Source organism: Equus asinus, chromosome X, assembly GCF_041296235.1.
Source record: "Equus asinus isolate D_3611 breed Donkey chromosome X, EquAss-T2T_v2, whole genome shotgun sequence".
NCBI classification, from domain to species: domain Eukaryota; kingdom Metazoa; phylum Chordata; class Mammalia; order Perissodactyla; family Equidae; genus Equus; species Equus asinus.
Window position 1 is genome coordinate 38,401,004 of NC_091820.1, and position 26,037 is coordinate 38,427,040.

Sequence of the window (26,037 nt, forward strand, 5' to 3'; positions counted from 1 at the left end):
TCCAGTTGGTTTCTTTTCTTAGCATTTTTTTTTTACTTAGTAGAAAGAAATAGTGAATTCAGAAAACTTAGTTAAGAATGGCAGCAGAGATGATCCCATTCAGGACCAACTACTGAGGTACAAAGAAAGTAATAAAATGCCAAAGGCTTTTCACAAGAACAGTGTATTAAGAGTTAAGCTTCTGGTGTGTAAATACTCTGCCAAGGAAGAAAGAGTAAAATTAAATAATGACCCTAAATGTCAGATTGGGGTACATAGATAAGTCTAGATTTCTGCCTGTTTACGAAAAAAGAAAAAAGCAAAACTTAAGTTTTGAAGGCACAGGTGTGCTCTAAGTTATATACAAAATAATTTAATCCTCTAACAGGATAATGATTCAAGTTAAAGTACAATTAGATCTCAACTTGAGTGATAAAAGAAAAGCTCCCAAAAGGCTAATTTGCATTGCTTGAGTCTGGGAAAAACGTACAGAAAACTAGTCAGAAAAAGGTCAACATTGAAAGAGCTTTCCCCGTAGGTTACACTTAGGTTTAAAAACTTCACAATGGGTCTTTAGAAACACACTGCTTGAATGAGGAGGCATATAAATGAATGCATTTAGCTCATTTCTCTTTATGGAAACCACTTTCGAATGCTTTTCTAAAAATCACATGATGTTTAAAACTAGAAAACCCTTTAAAATACAAGAAAAGAAATTCTGACTTGAGTATAATGTTTATTTCAATCTCTAACCAACATGCCATTAGAAATTTACCTGGGGGGCTAAACAGTAACTGATTAAGTGAACTAGTTAAACACTAACAGAAACACAAGGGGAAAGAGGATAGAAAGCAACCTCGTGCACAGACCTTGCAGTAATGCTTCGGTAACATCACAGCAGCCTAAAGAAAGCAAGCAGCACTCAAAGAGATGGGGCAGGGCTAGAGGTATGTATCTCAGGACTTGAAAACAGTCTCATTTTTTAAAATGTGTTTCAGTTTTTACAGAGATATATTGTATTTTTGCAAGGCTGGAACCACATCTACAAAAAACTTCAACACTCTACCTAGTAACATCAGCAGATATTTATCCTGTGGTCATTTAAATTTTACCTTCATTCAACAGCAAGTACTAAGAGCCCACTATAAGCCACTTCTTACTTCCATACCCTCTTCCTGTCTTGTATTGGTTCATCCATTCTAGATCTCCCAATAAGTCAGGAACTCTTTCACATTCCATTCTCCTCTATGTTTGAGAACACTTTGCAACTAAAGCCCCAATAATTAGGCAACATTTTTAGGACCTTTCTATCAACCTGTGCCTCCATTTTGCTTCCATTTTGCTTTCCCACCTACCCAAACCCAGTGGCTGAAAAGCAAATGTTGGTGGAGTAGGCCTCTCATCCCCTGGATAGTATCACGAGATCAAGTTATGCTTGAATATACTATTTTAGTTTGGCCCCTGGAACACTTACTCAAGGCAACTATTCCACTGGTGCACATCTGTAGTGAAATACCTCCATAGCTGTAGATAAATAACTATTCTTTCCCGAGGACTCTCCTCTCCCTCAACACTCCCCTAAAAGCTCCCAAACAAGTTCCCATGATGTAGCAGCTGGAACACCAAGAGGCTCCAGGACACCGCCCAGAGCTATGTCTGACATCTAATCTGACTGGTCAGTGCCTGTGTTGTTTTGTGTGTCACCCCTGCACTCATTTCGTTTAGGGACTGCCTGCTTTGGTTCCTGCTCATAGCAGGTTAAAACTTGAAGTTGTCTAAGAGGCAGGAAAGACACCAAAGAGGAAACTCTACCCTGACTCTGCTGAAAGCTAGACAATAAAAGAGGTAGTGAGAGATGTAGGTAACAGAACTGCAAAAACTGCAACAAATATACGATATACACTATTGAAATGAAGTTTGAGGGTTACGAGAAGTATACAGGAAGGTGGGGCATGGCAGAAAGGGATAGGGAAAAGCCTTTCGAAACAAGCATGAATCTAGATTCTAATACCACCCTCGGACTCCTTCTTTCCTCTTGGATACAGCTCTGTCCCCACTGGGTTGTATACATTTGCTTGCAAGTGTAGCTGGAGTGTACCTTTTATGCCTCCTACTCCCAGCATCTGCTCTAACCTGGAAGTTCCTGACCCAACCCACTTTCATTATCAGCGGAGCCAGGGTGCTAACTGCCAGAGTTACCAGAGTTAGGAAAAATAGCATGAGGATTATGACTTGGTATCTGCAGACTCCCATGGGACTAGAATGCCACAAAAATCAATGTAGAACTGGAAGGAAAGGGGCTAGACTTGACAAAGTTGCTGAGAGGGTTGCCCACATAAAGAAAATAGCCCTCAGCTCCATTACTTGCTCTTCACTCCTTCCTTTTCAAATTTACACATTTGTGGGACTGAGAAGAAGACTGGGGAATGTAACGGGTAGGGAGAGACTGCCCTAAAATGCACATTACATACCACAGTGTTGGGAAACCCTTCGGCAAGCACGATCCTGTGTAATAAACAGTAATCATTGTTTTAGAAGCAGTAATTCTCCAGTTCTTCTGGACTAAATCTGCATTGGTTTCTCTGTACTAATCTCCAAAAGGAAGCTGGGAACAAGAGATTAGCAATTATTCTTTGGTAGGGGAAAAACTTCAAGAGAGGAAATACCAATTAGGAGATTCTTCTTGGATTCATGGCAATAGTGTGATGTCATGGACAGAAAAATGAGTTAAAAAACATATATATAAAATCTAGGAATTGCACTTAAAGAAACACTTGTACCCGTGCACTCCAATATATATATGTTACTCACTGCAGCACTGTTCACAGTAGCAAACAGCTGGAAACAATGAAAGAGTCCAGTAATGGGAGAATAGCGCAAGGAAAAAGGTAGACTGATGTGTACTGAAATAGAAAACTCTCCCAAACATATTTGTGAAAAAGCAAGTCACAAAATAGTAAGTAGAATGTTCTTTTTTAAAAGTGTGTGCCTGTGTATTAACTGGAGAGAAAAAGAATAGATTTTTTCAATTATTTCATTGAGGTCATAATGGCATATAGCATTCAAAAAGAAAAAGAATTGAAAGGGTCCTATTGAATTATTTTAGGGGTTATCTCTGGAGTGGAAGTAAAGGAGGGACTTTCACATTTTATATACTTGTGTATTGTTTGACTCTTTAATAGTGAAGGGTATTTGTGTGTTAGATAAGTGGTTCTAAAAAGAAAAATAATGATATTGCAGCTAGAAGAGTAGAGACAGAACATGGCAAAGGGAAGACTTCCATTCTGAGAGGCAGACCCCTGGGGTATTTAGAAACAAAGCAGGTGACAGTTTCTGGAGAACACTAGGAGGAAAGCACCGAGAGGAAGAAGGCTTCCTAAATTTTTAAATGAAAGTCAATGGGAATAAACTCTTTGTTATCAGATTTATTGTCCAGCAGTGAGAAGATATGGGTTCCAATTCCAGCTCAACAACTCACTAGTTGTGTCACCTTGGGCAATTGCCTTAATCTCTGTGAGTTTCAGGTTCCCCATTTGTAAAGTGAGGGGGTATTAGCATGTATGATTTTTAAGGTCTGTTCCAACTCCCATACTCCATCATTTTAGCATTTTTGGGTTATTTGTACATTGCAGTGAGTGACTTTTGAGAAGACCTTAGCTTTGAGGAATTCCAAATGATATTTTGATTGCATAGTTATCTGAGAACACCAATCCTTAGAAAAGAAAAGTAAGACTCAGCTTATCAGTGACCTATATATAGGACAAGCTAGGACCCAACACTTCTGGCATATGGCTAACTACAGCTATATCAATATGGCTACAGTACCTGTGGAGCACCTGCTAGCCATAGACCCAGAAACATCCAGCACACACTCTGAAACATCACAGCAAACTTTTCCTCTTCTCCATGCCACAAATCAAAACAAAGTAAGGTTAAAAATTATCTACTCAGGATTTATAGTCCTGCCAAGGATCTCTAAAATATTTTTTTTCCTTCAAGAGGGAACCAAAGTGGTTTCACAAATTGAAAAGTAAATGGGGAGTTTCCAGATTCAGTTCTGGCAAGTAAAAAGCGTAGAGGTTGTCACTCCCATCCTTACAACAAGAAAAAGCTGGACCAACTAAAAAATCAGTAACTTCTCTTGGACCCACCAGAGAATTGAGGTTGCAGGGGAAACTGCAACCCTAAAATCTGAAGAGACAGTCTTATCCAAAGAGACACAGAGAGATTTGCTTACCTGTAGTAGAAATCACTGGAATCATAAACTGGTAGAGGCACTTAAATGGCAACTTTGACGGAATTGCTGAAGGCTGAGTGTGGACTTGTGTGAGAGTAAGAAACTCCTGAGGTCGACACTTTTGTAGGCTCTATCTCTAGGAACCCCACCAAGTTCTCACAGTGAAGAAATGAGAAAGATCCCTGCCTGACCTGGCTCTGAAGAGGGGAGGGGAAAAGTAATTGTGAAATACCCCAGAGCTTTCTCTATAACAAAAGCCTATGCTCCAGGGGAAAATACTTTGCCTGAGCCTTATCCCAGTTGGGGAAAGAGCATTCCTCCCATTCCAGCTGCCCACCACCCTAGCCTTCTTGTCTCACCTTGTGGGGGGAAGCATAGTCAACAGGGGCCTGAGCTTCCAGGAAATGGATTGGAAATGCTGCAGTCAGGGACAGGAGCAGTGGGCAGGGAGAACAAAAAGCTATACCACTAGACTAAAACTTGTGAAGGTCACAGCCACAAGAGACACAGTCCCAACAGACACTGAGATTTAATCAGAAGACTATAAAATGACCTGCTCCTGCATACCTTATCACCATACCAATAGGGCTCCAGTATAATAACAGTGGATTACAGCTGAAAGAACAGCAAGACACAGATTCTCTCTCAAGGAGTTGTACTTAAGGAAACTCAAAATCAAGATGGGAGACAAAACAAGGACTCTAGGGGAGTTTATGCCTTTGGGACCGATAGTTACACCAAACATTAAACACAGTCCAACTCCTAGCCAATTTACCATAAATCCTAACACAATGGAATTAAACTAGAAATCAATCATAGAAAAATAGCTGGAAAATCCTCAAATACCTGGAAATTAAACAATACACTTCCAAATAACCCATGGGTCAAGGAAGTCTCAAGACAAATTTAAAAATATTTTGAAGTAAATGAAAATGAAAATACAACATATCAAAATTTGTGGGATGCAATGAAAGCAGTGCTTAGAGAGAAATTTACAGCATTAAATGCATATATTAGAAAAGAAGAAAGATCCAAAATCAAAAGATCTGAATCTCACCAAAGAAGATATACAGATGGCAAATAGCAAATGAAAAGAAGGTTAGCATCATTTGTCATTAGAGAAATGCAAATTAAAACAATGAGATACCACAACAAACCTATTAGAATAGCTAAAATCTAAAACACTGACAACACCAATTGCTCATAAAGATATGGAGTAATAGGAATTCTCATTCACTGCTGGTGGGAATACCAAATGGTACAGCCACTTTGGAAGACAGTTTGGCAATTTCCTACAAAACTAGACAGTCTTACCATATGATCCAGCAATCACACACTTACATATTTGCCCATATATATATTTGACTTAAAAACTTATGTCCACATGAAAACCTGCACAAAGATGTTTATAGCAGCTTTAGTAATAATTGCCAAAAGTTGGAAGACACCAAGATGTCCTTCAGTAGATATGTGCATGGATAGACAAACTGTGGTACATTTAGACAATGGAATATTATTCGGCAATGAAAATGAATGAGCTATCCTTCCACACAAAGATACGGAGGAACGTTAAATGCACTTTGCTAAGTGAAAGAAGCCAACCTGAACAGTCTACATATTATATGATTCCACTTATATGATATTCTTGAAAAGGCAAATTCATGGAGATGAAAAACAGATTGGTAATTGCCAGGGGCTCAGAAGGGAGCTGGCTGACTAGGTAAAGAACAGGGGACTTTTTAGGGCAGTGAAACTATTCTGCATGATACCGTAATAGTGGATACATGTCACTATGCATTTGTCAAAATCCACAGAACTTTATAGCAGAAAGAGTGAACCTTAATGTATGCAGATTTTTTTAAAAATCCCAGGATGGAATGCATAATGTGACAAATGAATCTAACTATATTACACATTTTTGAAACAACCTCACTGAAGGGGTACAGGAAAAAGGTGCTGACCCAAACAATTGGAAATGAGCGGAGTCTATAAGACTAAAGGCAAAAGGAATTGTGTATAAGCACTGTACTCTAGTTGACAAAGTAGTTTCCCACGGAGGGTATGGATTAACAAGTTGAAACCACTAAACACATACACTGGAAGTGAACTGTTAAATAATGAATGGTGGATAGTGGGAGCCAAGTTTCTCACTCCCTGGAGTGGAGGTATATACACGGGTCAGTATACACACATATATTTCCTTACTGAGAGGCAGAGAGGACGTGGAAGCAACAAGACCCTAGTAGCAAGGAACACACCTCACACCCAGATCTTGGTTTCTAATATCATTCTCCACTAAAAGGAACCAGGACTCCTTGGAGAAATGGCTGATTCTAGGACTGAGGCAGGAAACAGATAACATGGGCCTGGAGTATATTGTGGTGCCAGAAACTAAATAAGTGCTCAATTAAGAATAGATCTACCATATGATCCAGCTATGCCACTGCTGGCTATTTATCCAAAGAACTTGATAACGCAAAGGCATAAAGATACTTGCACCCCTATGTTCATTGCAGCATTATACACAATAGCCAAGACTTAGAAGCAACCGAGGTGCCCATCGAGGGACGAATGGATAAAGAAGATGTGGTATTTATACACAATGGAATACTACTCAGCCATAAGAAATGATGAAATCTGGCCATTTGTGACAACATGGATGGACCTTGAGGGTATTATGCTCAGTGAAATAAGTCAGAGGGGGAAAGTCAAATACCGTATGCTCTCACTCATAAGTAGAAGATGAAAACAACGAGAAACAAACACATAGCAACGGAGATTGGATTGGTGGTTACCATGGGGGAAGGGGGGAGGGCAAAAGGGGTGATTAGGCTCACATGTGAGGGGATGGACTATAATTAGTTTTTGGGTGGTGAACATGATGTAATCTACACAGAATTCAAAATATATTATGATGTACATCCGGAAGCTATGTAATGTTATAATCCAATGTTACTGCAATTAAAGATAAATAAAATAAATAAAATTAAAACAAAGAAAACCCCACAGTGATAGAGGTATATCAAAAGGAAATAGAGCCAACTGAAAGAGCTCCAAATGGCCAAAGCTGAAAAAAATTTGAACAAAATAAAGTATGAATTACAACCCAAAGTATAAAACAAATATGAGTCCCTACTGACATAAATAAGTGAAAAAACAAATGGGAGAGAACAGACAAATCTCCCATGCAGAACAATTTCAAATAATTTCTGTAGATATTTCACCCTCAACGAGGTGGAGTGTAACCCCGTCGTTCTTGAGTGTGGGCTATGCAGTGACTTCTTCCCAAAGAGTACACTATGGATAGGATGAAAAAGAATAACTTCACAGTGGAGAAAGCTGACAAACACTACCTCAGCTAGGTGATCAATGTTAACATCAACAGGGATAAATCATATTGACAGTATATACCTTTGTTACGATATGATGAGCATGGCACTTTACCTCTAGTCTTCCTCCCCAAAACCCATAACCCCAGTCTAATCATGAGACAAACATCAGACAAATCCCAATTGAGGGACATTCTACACTTCTAGCGTATGTGTATAGTGGTTTCAAACTGTTAACCCATACCCTCCGTGGGAAACTACTTTATCAACAAGAGTACAGTGCTTACAAACAATTTCTTTTGCCTTTAGTCTTACAGATTCCACTCATTTCCAGTAATCCTCAAAACTGTCAAGGTCATCAAAAACAAAGAAAATCTAGGAAACCATCATAGCCAAGAGGAAGCCTGAGGAGACATGATGACTAAATGGAATGTGGTGTCCTGGATGGGACATTAGGTAAAAACTAAGTATATCTGAATAAACACGTATTTTAGTTAAGACAAAAATATAAATAAATGGGGAAGAGTTTAGGGGGCATAAACTCTGAAATCTGACCAGGTATTTTCCTATTAACTATCCTAAAGGAAGCCTTTAAAGCCTGTGAACATCATCATAGGCCTCATTTTTTTTAAATTTTTTAATTTTTCCTTTTTCTCCCCAAAGCCCCCCGGTACATAGTTGTGTATTTTCAGTTGTGGGTCCTTCTAGTTGTGGCATGTGGGACGCTGCCTCAGCATGGCCTGATGAGCAGTGCTGTGTCCGCGCCCAGGATTCGAACCGGTGAAACCCTGGGCCACCGAAGTGGAGCACGCGAACTTAACCACTAGGCCACGGGGACGGCCCCCATAGGCCTCATTTTTAAGGGTTCAGGATATAAGACTGGTACGCTTTACGGCCCCATGGAGCTTTTGACACAAGCCACTTTTTTTTTCAAGCTCAAAAAGCAGCAATAACAATTGCTGTTATCCCAGACTAAGTGTTTAGGGAAGTTTGAGCATTATGAGGGTGATAGATTCCGAATTCCCTTGCCTTGTCCTCCCAGCACCATCCACACAATGGTGATTTCAGCTGGGAGAGCCTAACTGAAATGACCATGGTAGGCTTCTCCATGAGCTAGAGCCCAAGATGTTTTCCGTTTCTGTCTGGAGGAATACTATGATCTTTTTTTACAGTATGACAGAACAAACAGAACTGTTTCACAACTTACTTGGTGGATTTTGTGCACTGTCATGTTTTTCATTTTATAAGAGTTTTTTTCTTTCCCTGGGACATTGGGAGATTATGCTGAGGCTCGCAGGGGTGGTCTGGGCGCGTTCTCACATGCAAGGGGGACATGGCTTGCTCCTACACTGCCTGGGCTTTGAAGTCATCTGTGACGCTTCTAGTTTATTCTCCGTATCTAATTGGTTCTATCGATCCTCCTGAAATTTCTCCAGAACTTATTATTCCTTCTTCTCCATTCCTGTTGTCTTAGCTCAGGCCTTTTGATCTTTTGCCCAGACTTTTTAAAAATAACAGTTTAACTGGCCTTCCAGTCTCCAACCTACTCTTCCCCTGAACCGTCCTTCACACTGCCATAAATTCTCTAAAACATAAATCTGGTCATATCATTCCTCTGCTTTTAAGTCATTTGATAACTCCTCGGTTACAAGATAAGGTCCAAAAGCACAATCTGGACCTTGCCTAGATTTCTAATTAGATCTCCGGCTGTATCACCTGCTATCCTACCTCCTGCTGCAGCTGTCACCACACCCACCCCGGGAGCCTCAGAGCTCAGACACACAGAGTCTGCGTCTCTTGAATACAAAAGCCTCCCTCAGTCTGCTGTGCCTTTACCTGTGTTGCTCTCCCTGCCAGGAGCGTCTCCTCATTCGACAGTTAGGGAGTAGTAGCAAGCCACGCTAGGTAGCAAGACAAGGAGGTGAAGGGGAGAAGGGAATTGAAGAGCATTACTAAAAGAGTACGGTGCTGGGTTCATATCCGGGTGCTCCATAAACACTGAATGAATGAATACATGAATTGCTGACCATGAGGTCCAGGCTGCAGAGGCAGGCAAGTGAAAACAGATGGACTATGAGAATAGCTCTGAATTTTTGCCTGTTACTCAAACCCTTTTCCTATTTCCCTCCCCCTCACCATCTTTCAGATCTCCATGTTTATGTTTCTTCGAATTTACAGACTACTATAGCACTACCTCAGATGCATTTAACCACACCATACATAATTTATTTACTCATTCCTCATAAATCAATCCCTGCAGCCATCTGGAAAACAAGAACCACTTCTACTGCCTTTCAAGCTCCTCTTAACCAATCTTTTTAGTACGTGCTGTTGTGTCTGGTACAAAATGTAGTATTTTACGCACAGTTTCACCACCCAATATCAAGGGCTTTATGACCTTTTTTCTGTTGTTGTTGTTGTGTTTATTAGGCAATCCCATGTGAAAACATTAAATAAAGTAAGAACAATTAAAAATCAAAGCAAGGAAATTATATCACTACAGAGTGTATAAGTGAATTGATTTTCATGTGTGGCTCATGGAATACAGCCTCACTGTTTTATGGTCAGACCTTGTAAACCACAAGCAGTAATTCTCCTGTAAAGGCTTGTGAAAAGTGGCAAAGGACTACTCATGTAAAAACACATTCAACAATTATAGGCAACGTAAAAGTCTTGTCTGCCTCTGTTTTCTAGTCTGTTAAATAGGAATAATGGATACTCACTTGCCCCAACCACCTACTGAGAGCAACATGAGCACACAAAAAGTACTTTGGTGATACAGATGCTCTATGAAATCATTTTCTATTCGATGCAATGAGGATAACAAAGCTAACCCACTCTGCTTTGACCAGAAGCCTTAAGGAGAGGTAGGCAGTTTAACTTTACGGATACACTAACTGATCATTTCACTAGAGCCAGTGATTGCCATAACCGACTCACTCTGGTTATAACTATACATAAGTAGAAGTGATACAGAAACAGGTGTCCCTTTTAGAGAAATAGGCAAATATGAAAAACCACCAAATACCAAACCATGAGTTTGCTATTTCTTTTATGAACTTTAAATTCAGGGGCTGTCTTCTACTGTCACTTTCCTGAGATACCTTTACTAGGCAAATTTCTTATCTTCTTGAACCCGTGATTTTCATACTGGTATGGTCATCCCAAGTTGGTTGCCTCCTCAGGAGGAGTTCCCAGACCTTTCTAACTAAATTGTTATTCCCCAGTTATCTTCTATTGTCATTTAGTTTATTTCCATCCTAGTACTTATCATAACAGGTAATTAACTAGGTAATCTGTTTGTTTACTTATTTACCCAACTAGATCTAAATTCCAGATCAACCTGGATTTTATCTATTTAATCCCACAACTGTACCCCAAGTGCCTACAATAGTGCCTGGTTCATAGCAAGTGCTTAAAAAGTATTTGTTGAATGAATGAGTGAAGGAACTTGTCCTTGCGGTGACAACAAGCTTAATTCAAACTACTTTGCATGACTTTCAAGGCCCCAATTTACTTATTTAGGCTTATATTCTGCCCTTTTATACCTCTGTATATTATGCCTGTTGATATCTCTGTAAAAGCTTGCTTTCTGCCCAAATGCTCTTCTTCCTACCAAATAACTTATCTTTCAAGGCCTTTCTTAAACACACCTTTTCTGTGAAATCTTTTCCAATCCTCCACAGACACACACACAGAATGCTTCCTCTGTTCAGTTCTTATAATAACGACAGCACTTATAATATAGGGTTATAATAGAAATAAAATAATAATAATGATAGCTAACATTTTAGAGCATTAACTCGATGCCAGGTACAGTTATAAGTACTTTATATGTTATTACTCATTTAATCCTGGAAACAACTCCAAGAAGTAGGTACTATCATTAGTACTTAGGTGTCTGTTACAGCTAGCTAGAATCAACTTCATGAAGGCTGGGATGGTGCCTTAAAAAGCCTTGCTAATTCCCAGAACCCAGCAACGTATCTGCAATGTCATATGCCCTTACTACAAATTTGCTAAATAATGCATTCTGACATAAGTTTCTTATCCTCTGACGGCACTTTGAGAATGGCAATCCCAATCAGTTAAAGAACCAGACAGTAGTTTTAAGTAATTATACAAATTTAATCTTAAAGTGATACAGTCCTTTCTAATTACAACAAGAAGCTCAGAAGTCACAAAAGAATGATAAATCTAGTTATAGAAAAACTTAAAATATTTGTACATTAAAAAAACAAAGTTAACAAAGGCAAACCAGAAATGGAAAAAGTATATTCAACCCACATTAGACAAAAGATTAATTATAATATACGAAGGGCTCCTATAAAAAACATAAGAAAAGATAATCAGCCCATTAGAAAAACAGGAACATCATATGAACAGGAAACTTCCAGAAAAAAAAATTTAAATTGTTACAAACATATGAAAATATGCTCAACTTCATTAATTTAAAAAAGTGCAAATTAAAACAATGGGAATGTATTTATTTATTTTACTGATCATATTTTAAAGATGAAAAAAGAATTACAATATTCAGCACCAGCAAGGCTGTGGGGAAATAAATACTTTTATACACTCATGCTACAGAAATGCTTTCATATACTTAAAAGATACACACACACAAGGTTGTTCATTGTAGCACTGTTGGTAACAGCAAAAGATTGGAAATAACTGAAATGTGTATCAATGCAAGCTTGGTTAAATAAACTATGGTACAGCTATACCAGGAAACTGTATGCAGCCATTAAAAAGAGTGACATTACTGGATAACCAAATAACAGATGAGGGAAATTCTCATTTTATAAACGTACTCCAGATAATAAAAAACCTAATTATAAAAAGGGGCAAAGATTTGAAAAGACACTTCATCAAAGAGGATACAAGGTTGGCAAATAAGCATGTCAAGTGATGTTCAACATAAGCCATTAGGGAAATTAAATTAAAACCACGATGAGATAATACTACATACCCGTTAGAATGGCTCAACTAAAAATTACCGAAAATCCCAAGAGCTGTTGAGGATGCGGAACAAGCGGAGCTATCATACATAGCTAGTTCAGATGCAAACCGTACAGCCATTCCAGAAAATGGTCCTGCGTTTCCTATAAAGTTCAACATACATTTACCACATGACCCAGCGATCCCATTCCAGCCTATACTACTCAGCAAGAAAAAAGAATGCACAACTTGGATGAATCTGCAAAGCATTGAGCTGAGTGAGTGAAGGCAGTCTCAAATGGTGACATACTATGTGACTCCATGTATATAACATTCTCGAAAAGGAAAAACTGTAGGGACAGAGAAAAATAGATCAGTGGTTACCAGGAGTTGGGAGTGAGGGAGATCTAACTGCAAAGGGATAGCAAAAGAGAATTCTTTGGAGTGTTGAACTGTCTGTATCCTGTCAGTGGTGGGGCGTACCAGAAGCTGTACATGCATGTGCAAGAATCACAGGCATGTGTTAAAACTCAAAGGACTGTGCACCAGAAAATAAGTGAATTTTACTGTATGTACATTAAAAATAATTTTTAAAAACATAAATTGTCATCGGCAGTAACGATACCTTCTATTTCTCCATCTAAGGGAGGAACGTCATCTCTCATGGAGAAATCCATAGCTGTCCCGGGTATGTCCATCAAGTCTTCATCACTGGAGCTGCTCCGGAAGCTATTGAAACTCCCCTGCTGAAAGCCTCTGTTATCCATGGCTCCTGTGCAAAAAAGAAAAGAACACAGAACAAAACAGGAGGCTTATTACAATGACCTCCAAGCCCCTTACCACTTATTCTTTTTTTCTTGTGGTAAATACACATAACATAAAATTTACCACTTGAGCCATTTTAAACTAGACAATTCAGTAGCATTAAGTACATTTACGATATTGTACAATCATCATCACTACCCTTTTCCAGGAATTTTTCATCATCCCAAACAGAAACTCTGTACCCAGTAAACATAATTCCCCACCCCCTCCCCCCAACCCCTTATAACCTCTATTCTCTTTCTGTCTCTAGGATTTGCCAATTTTGGATATTTCGTACAAATGTAATCATACAATATGTGGCCTTTTGTGTCCAGCTTCTTTTACTTCCCATAAGGTTTTCAAGGCTCATCCACGTATAGCACATATCAGCACTCATTCCTCTTTAGGGCTAAATAATACCCATTGTGTGAATATACCACATTTTGTTTATTCATTCATCATCTGATGGACATTTGGGTAGTTTTCACCTTTTGGATTAGCACTTATTCTTACGTCTTCTTTCATGCTCTTACTTTGACAACACAGACATGCAAACTACTTAGTATATTCAGTTACCCTCCAGATGTAATGTACCTCTACCTTTACCATGTAGTTGATAGCAGTTGTTTGAGAACCATGCAAATGAGCAAACCAAATGAGGACATGTATACAAAACTCATATGAGTTCACAAGTAATCAATTGATACAAAAACTAGACATCAGTATTGAGAAATGTGTTAGCCATTTGAGAGTGGAGAAACATTATCTTATGGCCCTGACTCTCCCAGAGCTCCTAACACAATGCAGACGCACAGAAATACCAGGAAAAAGAGGCACACTGCGCTGCGCCATTCCATGTTGTTCTCTACTCAAGAACTGAATATTAAAGATGAAACATTTTCTACATCCTAAGTATGAATTTTCAGATTATAAATTATACTCAAAAGATCTTAGTATTTGATTAAAAAAAAACAGTATAGCCAACTTTGTCTTATCTAGCCCTGCTCCTCCAATTTGTTTTATGAAATCTTGATTGAGAATCATAGTTAGCAAAGTTCTATTGGATTAGGCAAATAATATTCCTTTGGAAGTATTCCAAATCTTTTAAGAACCTTCTTACTCTAGGTTATCAGAATTATGTATGATGAATGTGGTAAAAACCAAATTGGAAATTAAGCAATAGGTCTGAAAAATTTGAATCATAGCAGATAAATTAAATATTTCAAACATTGAGCATAAATGAGAAAGAACCAACATTTACCAGGTATTTAGCAATTTTCAGGGGCGGGGCTGTGTGCTTAAAATGAACTCTTTGACTTAATTTTTACAATGTTCCCATGCTGTGGCATTATCATTCCTGGTGCAGATGGGGAAACTGAAGCTCAGAGAGGCTAAGTAACTTGCCAAGTCAGTTGTTAAAAAACGTTAAGCTCCAAATCATGTGTTCAGTTTCACAACACTTCACTTGTAATAAAGAGAACAGCCTGACAGAAGTGTAAGGGAGATTTATGAACCACCTACTATATACAAATGACTGTGGGACAGAGAGACAGATACAAAAATGATGCTGAGTAGGCCAGATGAGATGAAGATTGAGAGGCAAAGATTTGGGAGTTATCAACATCAAGGTGATGGTTGAAACCAAGAGAACAGATATTCCAAGGGATACCTAAAGTTCACTTATGGATAAAGATGAATATAAATAAAAGAAATGCATTCTCAATATCCCTCTTTAGTATGCACAAATAGCTTACACTCTGCACAGAGGTGAACTAAACAAAAGGTTCCCCAGGAACATGACCGTGCTTACACAGTGACATGCGGTCAAGCAAGGAAGGCAGGGTCATCTACTCAGTACTAATATGTACAAAACTATTGATCATAAAACCACTTCCTAACCAACAAAAACTCTAAGCTTGCTATGTGGATCAAATGGGCCGCTCGCTTGCCAATCCTGCATCCCCCCCAGACTTTTCCCCCTGCTCTCTCCTGCTTCCTTCACTCCCCTTCTCCCAGCACTCCCACAACAGTGCACTTACATGGAATTCCCTGTCTCAGTTGCTGCCTGTAGGGAACCTCACCTACCAGGAGATCCTTAGCAGTTTTTTCCTATTTCTAACAACACATAGGAAATGCTGAATCTCTCCGTCTTCCCTCCTGTCACCCAGGAAGAAGCGTCTTTAATCTTTAAGAAAAAAATAGCCTGTCTACTTTGTTCTGGATCTGACTGAGATAATACATCCTTCCCTGTCTTACTCTGATTTACTTTATTTTAATCTTTAAGGAGACCTACTATCTCCAGCTCTTATCTCTACCTCAAGCTCCAGCCCTGAAGCCCCAAGAACTCCACTGGACACTTGTTACTACTTCAAACTCAACTGGATGAAAATGAAAAAACAGTGGAAATAACATTAACCTAGACACAAATAATAAAATCCAAACAAGGCATATTCCCTGCCCCCACCCTCCACATCAACTTTCCTTTTCAATGCAGGCAGCTTCAGAGTCAATACTGCAGTTAATGTTTGTCTAACTCTGGGATTGACTACATTCAACCAACCTGCCAAAAAGCACTCACTCTCAAGAGTAGGTATTCCAGGTTTCTAGAAATCTTAGCTTGAAAACAAGCACCATTTTAGCTGACAAGAACAACCAAAGCTAATAGAGTAGCACAATTCAAGGGGTTTTCTTTCCATTTAAATTTATTAAATGCCCATGAATTCCATACAGTGACCAGCACTGAAAGAAAGCAAGAAAATTGCAAAATGATGCAGAATCCTTTCCCTCTCTCTCCACTGGTTCTATGTTTCATTCAGGAAATGATTTAAAATACACAGTTCCAGTAACTCTACATTAGCCACACAAATTATAGGAAGAAAAAGTATGGGGAGTCCAAAAATAATTCATATTTGGGTTTGGAATATGTCCTGTAGTCATATTTTCAGATGGGTGTACCTATTGTTCTGGGAATTCATTAAAACAAAATAATGACACTACAAGCTGAAGACTCAACAAAGGAGAAGCTGGAAAACTTTTCAGTTTCCCCAATAGGACTTTATGAACTCCTTCCTGTAATCCACTGACACAGAGCAATCCATCTAAATTGACCTGTCTCATTCCAAACATTTCCTGAAGCAGCTATCTGGTTCACTGTTTGGGTTTGAAAGTGCTTCCTTGATAAGTACATAGAAACAAAGGGTCAACTAAAGAAAATTAGAAGCAGCAAGTAAATCAAGGAAAACAGATGCTATAAATAGGAGTTCAGTAAAGGAAATAAATACAATCAGTAAAACTCAAAGTGATATTTGCCCATGGACAATCCACTCTGCTACAGTCTTTGGTTTTATTTTGCAGATATAAAAGAGTTCAAGAGAAAAAGTTAAAGCAGCAGAATAATGAGGAAATAACTTAAAGTTCCTTAAAGTTGAGATTTGAACCCACATCTAGTTGAACTCCAAGCCTAGTGCTCTTTCCATAACACTTTGGAACTTCACTATGACACATCAGTCCAGAGATTGGCACATGTGGATAAATCAAATACCTAGATGGCCACCAGCCTGAGGTCAGTTAGAATTTAGGGTAGGCTAGGAACAAAGTAAGGGGATTTGATTTATTTTCCCAACTAGTGGATTACATATAGGGAGAACAGAAATCAGGGGAAAATGTTGTTTGGTTGATATTTGTGTTACATAGCTGACACTTCAGTGCCTTTTGTCACTCTCTTGCTTAAAATCATAAGCTGGTTCCTTTCCCCATTGCCTTTAGGGTCAAGTTTAAATTTCTCTGCATGGCATTCAGGACTCTATCAAATTTAGATTTCATCTATCTAGATAGACTTATCTCCTGCCACAAATTCGTTATACTCCACATAGGCCATGCACTTTACTTTTTTCTTTTGTTTTTGGTGAGGAAGATTGGCCCTGAGCTAACATCTGTGCCAATCTTCCTCTATTTTTTATATGTGGGACACCGCCACAGCATGGCTTGATGAGCACTGTAGGTCTGCACCTGGGATCCGAACTTACAAACCCCAAGCCACCAAAGCAGAGCACACAAACTTAACCACTACACCACTGGGCTGGCCCCTTGGCCACGTACATTTTTTGAAGACGAAGAAGATTAGCCCTAAGCTAACATCTGCCGCCAATCCTCTTTTTTGCTGAGGAAGATTGGCCCTGAGCTAACATCTGTGCCCATCTTCCTCTACTTTATATGTGGGATGCCTGCCACAGCATGGCTTGATAAGTGGTGCATAGGTCCGTGCCTGGAATCTGAACTGGTGAACCCCAGACTGCCAAAGTGGAGCTGGCGAACTTAACCACTACACCACTGGCTGCCCCCCCAGGCCATGTACATTTATGCCTCAGTGCCTTTGCTCCGGCCAGATACTCTATCTGGAATCCCATTCAGCCCTCCCATCTTCTTTTCAGCCTGGTTAAATCCCATTCAATCCATCTAGGGCCAGCTCGAACAGGCTTTTCCCTCAACACTCCCTTTGTTCAGACATCTATGTTGATTGCATAATCTCTTCCACTTGAGTCTTGTCACTACACCATGTCCTTTTCATTTCTGTTGTCCCAGCAACTCTAGTGTTGTTCCAGAGTAAATGTTCAATAAATGCACATTGAGGAGGATTCCAGTTGGGGAGGAAGGGTTAACAGCCAATCAACATATTTATGGTTGACACTCAATACATCTATGCCTTGCACTATGAGGGTAGGGAATTGGGGATACAAAAAGTGTTTGTTACCCTGTCACTACTCTCAAGGAATTTATAGTCTAGTTGGGGAGAAAACTTTCACATAATGCAATTACACAACAGCTAAGTGTTAAACTGTTACAATAAAGGTGCAACTGGCATTCAGAAAATGGAGGGGAGTTTGTAAGCTAGAGAAGGCTTCATGGAGGAAAGAGGGTATTCCAGGCCCAGGAAACAAAATGGCAAAGGCTTGAGCTGAGAATAAGGCTGGCATTTGTGCTTGACTAGAGGACAGATTAGGTGAGCAAATGAATGGAGATAGACCATAAAGGATCTGGGAAGCCAATGGAGTCACTGTGGTTTTTGAGGAACAATATGATAAAAACACAATTTTAGGAGATGTGGCAGCATTGGGCTGGAAGAGAGAGGAGGAAAGGACTAGGAAGGCAGTTTACTACTTTCAGTTTCAATGTAGGTGATTTGGGATAGAGGAGGAAGGGGGGAAAGGGGAGGATGAGTGCATATTCCCAAAAGTTGTACTGAAAGAGCCAGGTGGGGTGGGCGGGACAGTGCTTGCTTGTGGTATGGCACACTGGCATCTTGTTTTACTAGTGACAGTGACACATGTTGGGTAAAATAAATTAATACATCCATCTCAACTAGCCCAACTGGCAAAAAAAAATGTACAAACCAATAGGTGGGCCGACATACACGACCCTTCAAATGAAAATAGAACATATACCACATATTCCAATGCTAACAAGCACAAAGAAGCAATAAACTTTTCTATTTCTTATTTTTGCTCCTCAAAAATAACTGTTGACCTGCACATGGCATTCTGCATAACATATGCCAGATACTGCAAATGTGGAAAAGGGAGACTGCAAGAGGAAGAAAGGGTTAAGAGAGGCATTATACAATTGACCAAGATACAAGTATTGTCATATCATTAAAAATAAAACATTAACACAATCTTAAGTATAACACTGAAGGTGATAAAAACTGGCATATACATAAAATCACCTTTTGTCTACACACTATACTTTGGGCTACTTGAAGACAAAGAGACTTAAATCTGTGTACCCAAGTGCTGAACACAAAGAGAGATCTCAGTAAATAATCTAGCTCACACTCCAATTCCAGTTTTAGTTACATTATTTTGAGAAGCAGAAATGAAATGTGAATATTGGAGAGTAATCTCTGAGATGCCATAGAAAGTGCTTATTTCAAAGGTTTGGGCCAATCCTTAGTCCAAGGTACCTTCTCTACCAGTCGGAGTTGCAGGTAAAAAGTCCCAGGAGGAAATAATAGTGCTTCTTCTCCCAGTGTGGTCTTTATCTGGGAGGCATTCTACAGCTGAGGAGGAGTTATGAGAGAAGACAGGACTCAGAGAAGGCAGTATCAGCGCAGCCGCTCAAACTTTTTGGTCTCAAGTTCCCTTTAGTCTTCAAAATTATTGAGGAACCTAAAGAGTTTTTCTTTATATGGGTTATCTCTACAGATATTTACTGAATTATAAATTAAGACCCCAAAATGCTTAAAATACATATTTATTAATGCATTTAAATATTTATTAATTTATTTAAATATTAATACAATTCCGACTGGTAGAGAAGGTGCTTTGGGTTAAGGATTGGCCCAAATCTTTGAAATAAGCACTTCCTATGGCATCTCAGAGATTACTCTCCAATATTCACATTTCATTTCTGCTTCTCAAAATAATGTAACTAAAACTGGAATTGGAGTATAAACTAGATTATTATTCAACCCACTGTATGGTAACATTAACATTTTTTGAAAAAATCTATAGTTTCTAAAACTAAAAAAATTAGTGAGAGGCATTTTGCAAATCTTTTTAATGTCTGCCTTAATAGAGGACAGCTGGATTCTGCTTCACATATTCCATTAGCCATCAGAGCAATGACATCATCATCTGTCTATTCATGAGAAAAGGAGAGTGAAAAAGGTAAATAATGTCTTAACATTAATATGAAAATGGTTTTGACCTCATAGACCCCCCCCCCAAAGGGTCTCAGGAACTCCCAGACTGCTCTTTGAGAATTGTTGAAGCAGAGAAAGAACACAGAATGGAGACACTGTACTTGGACCACACTCATGATTGGTGAGAAGGTGAAAGAGGACAAACCAGTCAGAAGAGACTGTGTTGACGGCTATGAAAATGAACCAAATGACAAACTAATATTTCCTATAAATTTTTTTCCCAAAGGAATAATAGATATATAGAGATTGTTCAAATCATTAAAACTGAATCCCAACAGATGAACAGGCAAAAGATATTAGTAGATAATTCATTAAAGAAAAGGAAAAAAAGGGCTTTAAAATTTCAGAAAAATTAAAATTAAAAAATAATATACTTTTTTAAAAAACTAACTATTGGTAGTGAGCATGATGCAGTCTATACAGAAACTGATATATAATGATGTACATCTGAAATTACACAATGTTATAAACCAATATGACCTCAATAAAATAAAAATAATAATAATATGCTATCTTCCCTTAGCAGATCAGCTTTTCTTTGATTTTATCTTAGAGATTTTGCAAATATAATAACACCCTGTTATAAAGGCTTTGAAGAAGTGATAAATAAAATGCCCATGGAAGTGCCCTGAGGTTCAAGGACAAGGGCCTGCCTGGACTGACAAAGACAACACATGAAATTTATACATCACTTTCACTTTGGAATATACAAGTAAAACTCTTAAATAAACTTGAACAAACTGAATATAGGATCACATTGAAAGATTTGCCTATTATAAACAGGAGGGTTTATTCCAAGAATGCAAGACTGGTATCACAAGGGAAACTATCAACATAATTTACCAGATTAAGAGAGAAAATTTTAAAGTGATAATTATCTCAACACATGTCAAGAATGGATTTTTTTAATTTACATTTATTCTGGATTAAAATTTTTTCAATATTCCAGGTGTAGGATTTCTTTCTTGACACGGTATAGAATATTTAAATTCTAGTAGCAAAATATCATTCCCCTTACTACAGGAAGGCAACGATGCCTTCCGTTGCCAATTATATTTAACATGGTACAAGAAAAATTCTAAGAGAAAAAAACGAAGGATGCATATAGGAAAGGAAGAAATACGATATTCTGATATTTGGATTGAATATTTGAATATGTGGTATGAATGCATATCTATATAATCCTAAGAATATTAACTAACAACTGGGTAATAAATGAATTCAGAAATTAGAAAATATACAGAAAGCAACTGCATTCCTATGTACTACCACAGAACTAGAAAATATAATAATTTATTTATGACAGAGACATAAACTCAAAATGCAACATTACTTTAAAAATTTATAAAAGCCAAATAGGAGGAAAACAAGGAAGACATAAGTCAACAAAGATGCTCTTGGATGTATCATGCCCTTGGAAAGTCTAAATGTAGCAAGAACGAAACATCCTAATTTGAACTATATTATATTTATATATTAATCTAAAGTCCCTATGGAACCCCTTATGTAACTTAAAAGACTGATAGTGAAGTTCATCTAGAAGAGTAAGTAGACAAGGATACTAGTGTATATATTTCCTTAAATGTAAATATGGCACACTTATCCTGTCAGATTTTAATCTTCTAACAAGAAACTATCATCAAAACCTTATGGTATTGGATTAAGAATAGAGATTCTAGCAACGGATACAAACTATTATAAGAACTTAAAAGTTGATAAACGAGAAGTGACACAAATATAAGGAAAGAGTCACTTTTTAGTAAATAGTTGAAGGACTGCTAGATATAAAAATGGAAAACAATATAGAATTACAGCATATACTATACTGCAACAAATTCCAGATGGGGTTTTTAAAAGTTGATTTTTTTAAAGAACACAGAATAGTATATTTATCCCAGATGTGGAGAATAGACAAAATTACTTCTGACTATGAAAAGAGATAAAATGGATTAATTCATATGTACTAAATTAAATAACTTTTTGCATCAGGGAATGTAAGCAATAAAATGAAGTAAAAGGAACAGAAAAGGAACACATCCATGTCATCACAGATAAAGGTAATAGAAAAGATGAAAGCAAATATCCAAGTAAAAATCAAAGGACTTCTGGTTTCTGGTCGAGCATGTAAGGTCCTTGGAAGTCATCACTCTCATCCTCACAATGAGAAAAAAGCTGAACAAACCGAAAATCAACAAGTCTTCTTAGATCCACCAGAGAACTGAGGTCACAGGGCAAACTGTTGCCCCCAGAATTGGAGAGAAAGACAGGCAGATACAGAAAATCACAGCCTACACGAGCAGAAACCTCTGGGGGAACCAGTACCAGGGTAGGAGAACCTAAATTGTAATTGAAGAATCGCTGGTGGCTCAGTGTAGACAAGTTTGAGAGTTAAAAACTCAGGGCACCCAGTCTTAGAGGGACCCCACACTTCCATAAGTTTTGCCAGAAGCCCTACTTGGTTCTCACAGTGAAAACCAGAGAAAAACCCCCTTGTGCTTCCAGCCAGGGGAGGGGAAATGTAGCCATTTTGCAATACAACAGAGCATTCTGTTCTTCTCAACAAGGCCTACCCTCAAAAGAAACTATTTTACCAGAGCCTAACCAACTTAAGGGAAAGGAAAACTCAACTCTAGCTCCCTCTAGCCTCCTGTCTCACAAAACGGGCAGAACCCCAAAACAAAACTGAGAAACACTTGTGAAGTTCACAACTGAGGGGTACAGGCACACTAAAAGACTGAAACCCAATCACAGGACTATAGAATACTTCCTCTTCCCACACACCTTACTACCACATCAGTAGGGCTCCTGAATGACAACAGGGGAATACAATTGAAAGAACTCATGTCTTAAACCTTATTTAAGAAGCCATCTCTAGGGAAACCCAAATACACAAGACAGACAAAAACAAAGACACTAGAGGAAATTTTAGCCTCTGACACATACAACTACAGCATACAGTAAAAACAGCCTATCCTCTACCCAAATAAACATGAAACCTCACACTAAAGATATTTACCTCAGTTACTTTTACCAGTATATCATATCCAGTTTTTAACAAAAAATTACAAGGAATACTAAATGACAAAAGAACACAGCATGCAGAGACAGAGCAAGTATCAGAACAAGAGTCAGATATGGAATGCATGTTAGAATTATCAGAACAGCAGTTTAAACTAACTATGATTAATATGCTAAGGGCCCTAAAGGAAAAGGTGGACAACATGCAAAAACAGATGGGTAATGTAAGCAGAGAGATGAAAACTCTCAGAAAAAATCAAAGGAAATGCTAGAGATGAAAAACACTGTGACAGATATGAAGAATGTCTTTGCTGAGCTCATCAACAGACTGGACACAGCAGAGGAAAAGAATCAGCAAGCTTCAAGAAATGTCAAAAGAAACTTCCAAAACTGAAACGCAAAGAGAAAAAAAAGAATGAAAAAAATGAACAGAATATCAAAAACTATGGGAAAATTACAAAAGGTGTAACATATACATAAAGGGAATACCAGAATGAGAAGAAAGAAAGGAACAGAAGAAATATCTGAAGTAATAACGACTGAGAATTTCCTAAAATTAATGATAATCACCAAACCACAGGTCCAGGAAGGTCAGAAAATACTAAGGAGGACAAATACAAAAAAAATCCACATTTAGGCATATCATATCCAAACTGCAGAAAATCAAAGACAAAGAAAAAATCTTGAAAGCAGTCAGAGGAAAAAACACCTTACCTATAGAGGAGCAAGGATCACAATTATATCAGACTTCTCTTCAGAAACTATGCAAGCAAAAAGATAGAATAGTGAAATATATGAAAGGCTGAAAAGAACCACCAATCCAGAATTCTGAATCCAGAGAAACTACCCTTCAAAACTGAAATTTTTCTCAGAGAAATTATTCAAGTAGACTTGCCTTGCAAGAAATGTTAAAAGAAATTCTACAGAAAGAAGAAAATAATATAGGTCAGAAACTCAGATCTACATAAAGAAAGGAAGAATGCTAGAGAAGGAATAAATTAAAGTAAAATATTTTGTTTTATTCTTAATTGATCTAACCAAAAATAGTTTGTTCAAAATAATAATGTCATTAAAGTTTTCAGTGATGATCACTTATGAACAAGTGAAACGAAAGACAGTAATGTTACAAGAGACAGGAGAGAGGAAGTGGGAATACTCTGTTACAGGGTACTTGTATTACCCATGAAGTAGTATTAGGTTATTTGAAAGACTTGAATTAGTTATAAATGCATATTGTAGACATAGGGCAACCACTAAAAAGAAAAACTTTTAAAAAAGAAGTATAATTGATAGGACAAGAAAGGAGGAAAAATAGAAACTATTCATACAAAATCATATAAAATGCTCCGTTAAAACCAGAGAAGGCAGAAAAAGAATGGAAGACAAAAAAGAACAAGGGCAATGAATAGGAAACAGTAACGAATATGGCTGATATTAATCCAACCATATCAGTAATCTCTTTAAATGTCAATGGTCTAAATAGACCAATTAAAAGACAGAGACTGTCAGAGTAAAAATACAATATCCAACTATGTTGTCTACAAGGAACTTACTTTAAATACAAAGACTCAGATTAAAAGCAAGAAGATGGAGAAAGATATAACATGCTAACACTAATCAAAAGGAAGCTGGAGTAGCTATATTAATTTCAGACAAAGCACACTTCAGAGCAAGGAAAATTATCAGGGATAAAGAACGGCATTACATAATAATAAAGGGGTCAATTCTCAAAGAAGCCATATAATCCTTAATTTATATGTGCCTAACAACACAGTGTAAAAATACACGAGGCAAAACCTGATAGAATGGCAAAGAGAAATGGGTTCATCTTAGAGACTTCAACACCCCTCTACTGGAAATGGACAGATCCAGCAGCAGAAAATCAGTAAAGACATAGTGGAACACAGCATCATCAATCAACTGGATCTAACTGACATCTGTAGTATTCTTCATCTAACAACAGCAGAATACACATTCTTCTCAAGATCATACAGAATATTCTTTAAGAGAGATGACATTCTGGGCCATGAAATATACTTTAACAAATTTTTAAAAAGGAAATCATACAAAGCCTGCTCTTGGATCACAATGGAATTAAACTAGAAATCAATAACGGAAAGGTAGCTGAAAAAATCCTACATACTTGAAGTTTAAACAACATACTTCTAAATAACACATGAGTCCAAGAAAAAGTCTCAAGAGAAATTTCAAAACATTTTAAACTAAATAAAAATGAAAAAACAACATCACAATTTGTTGGATGCAGCAAAATCAGTACTTAGAAGAAAATTTATAGAATTGAATATATCAGAAAAGAAGCATATATCAGAAAAGAAGATCTAAAATCAACCATCTAAGCTTCCACCTTAGGAAACTAGAAAAAGAAGAGCAAATTAAACCCAAAGTAAGCAGAAGAAAAGAAATAATAAAAATTAGAGCAGAAGTCAACGAAATTGAAGACAGGAAATCAATGGAGAAAATCAACAAAAGCAAAAGTTGGTACTTTGAAAAGATCAATAAAATTAATAAACCTCTAGCTAGGTTAACTAAGAAAAAGAGAAGATACAAATTACTAATATAAAAAAACGAAATAGGGACCATCACTATTCATCATGTAGACATAAAAAAGATAATAAAGGAATATTATTAACAATTCTCTGTCCACAAGTTTGATAACGTAGATAAAATAGACCAACTCCCTGAAAGACATAATCTACCAAAACTCACACAAAGAAAAATAGATCGTGAGAATATGCCTATATCTATTCAAGAAATTGAATCACTAATCAATAACCTTCCAAAACAGAAAGCACTAGACCCAGATAGGATCACTGGTGAATTCTACCAAACATTTAAAGAAGAAATTATATTAATTCTCTACAACCTCTTTCAAAAAATAGAATCAGAGGGAATACTTCCTAACCCATTCCATAAGGCTAGCATTATTTTAATACCAAAACAAGACAAAGACATTACAGGAAAGGAAAACTACAGACCAACCTCTCTCATGAACATAACTGCAAAAATTC

The 26,037-nt window shown here is 37.6% G+C and overlaps 1 protein-coding gene across 2 annotated transcripts in view; it reads right to left on the minus strand.

Annotated features, from left to right (window-relative positions):
• The window catches only part of CLCN5 (chloride voltage-gated channel 5), a 133,077-nt gene that overhangs the window by 23,475 nt on the left and 83,565 nt on the right, over nucleotides 1-26,037 (minus strand). For both annotated transcript variants that reach the window (XM_014857449.3, XM_070502154.1), the window contains exon 2: nucleotides 13,112-13,258. In XM_014857449.3, coding sequence (XP_014712935.1) covers nucleotides 13,112-13,258 — 147 coding nt within the window. The remainder of the gene's footprint in view (nucleotides 1-13,111; nucleotides 13,259-26,037) is intronic.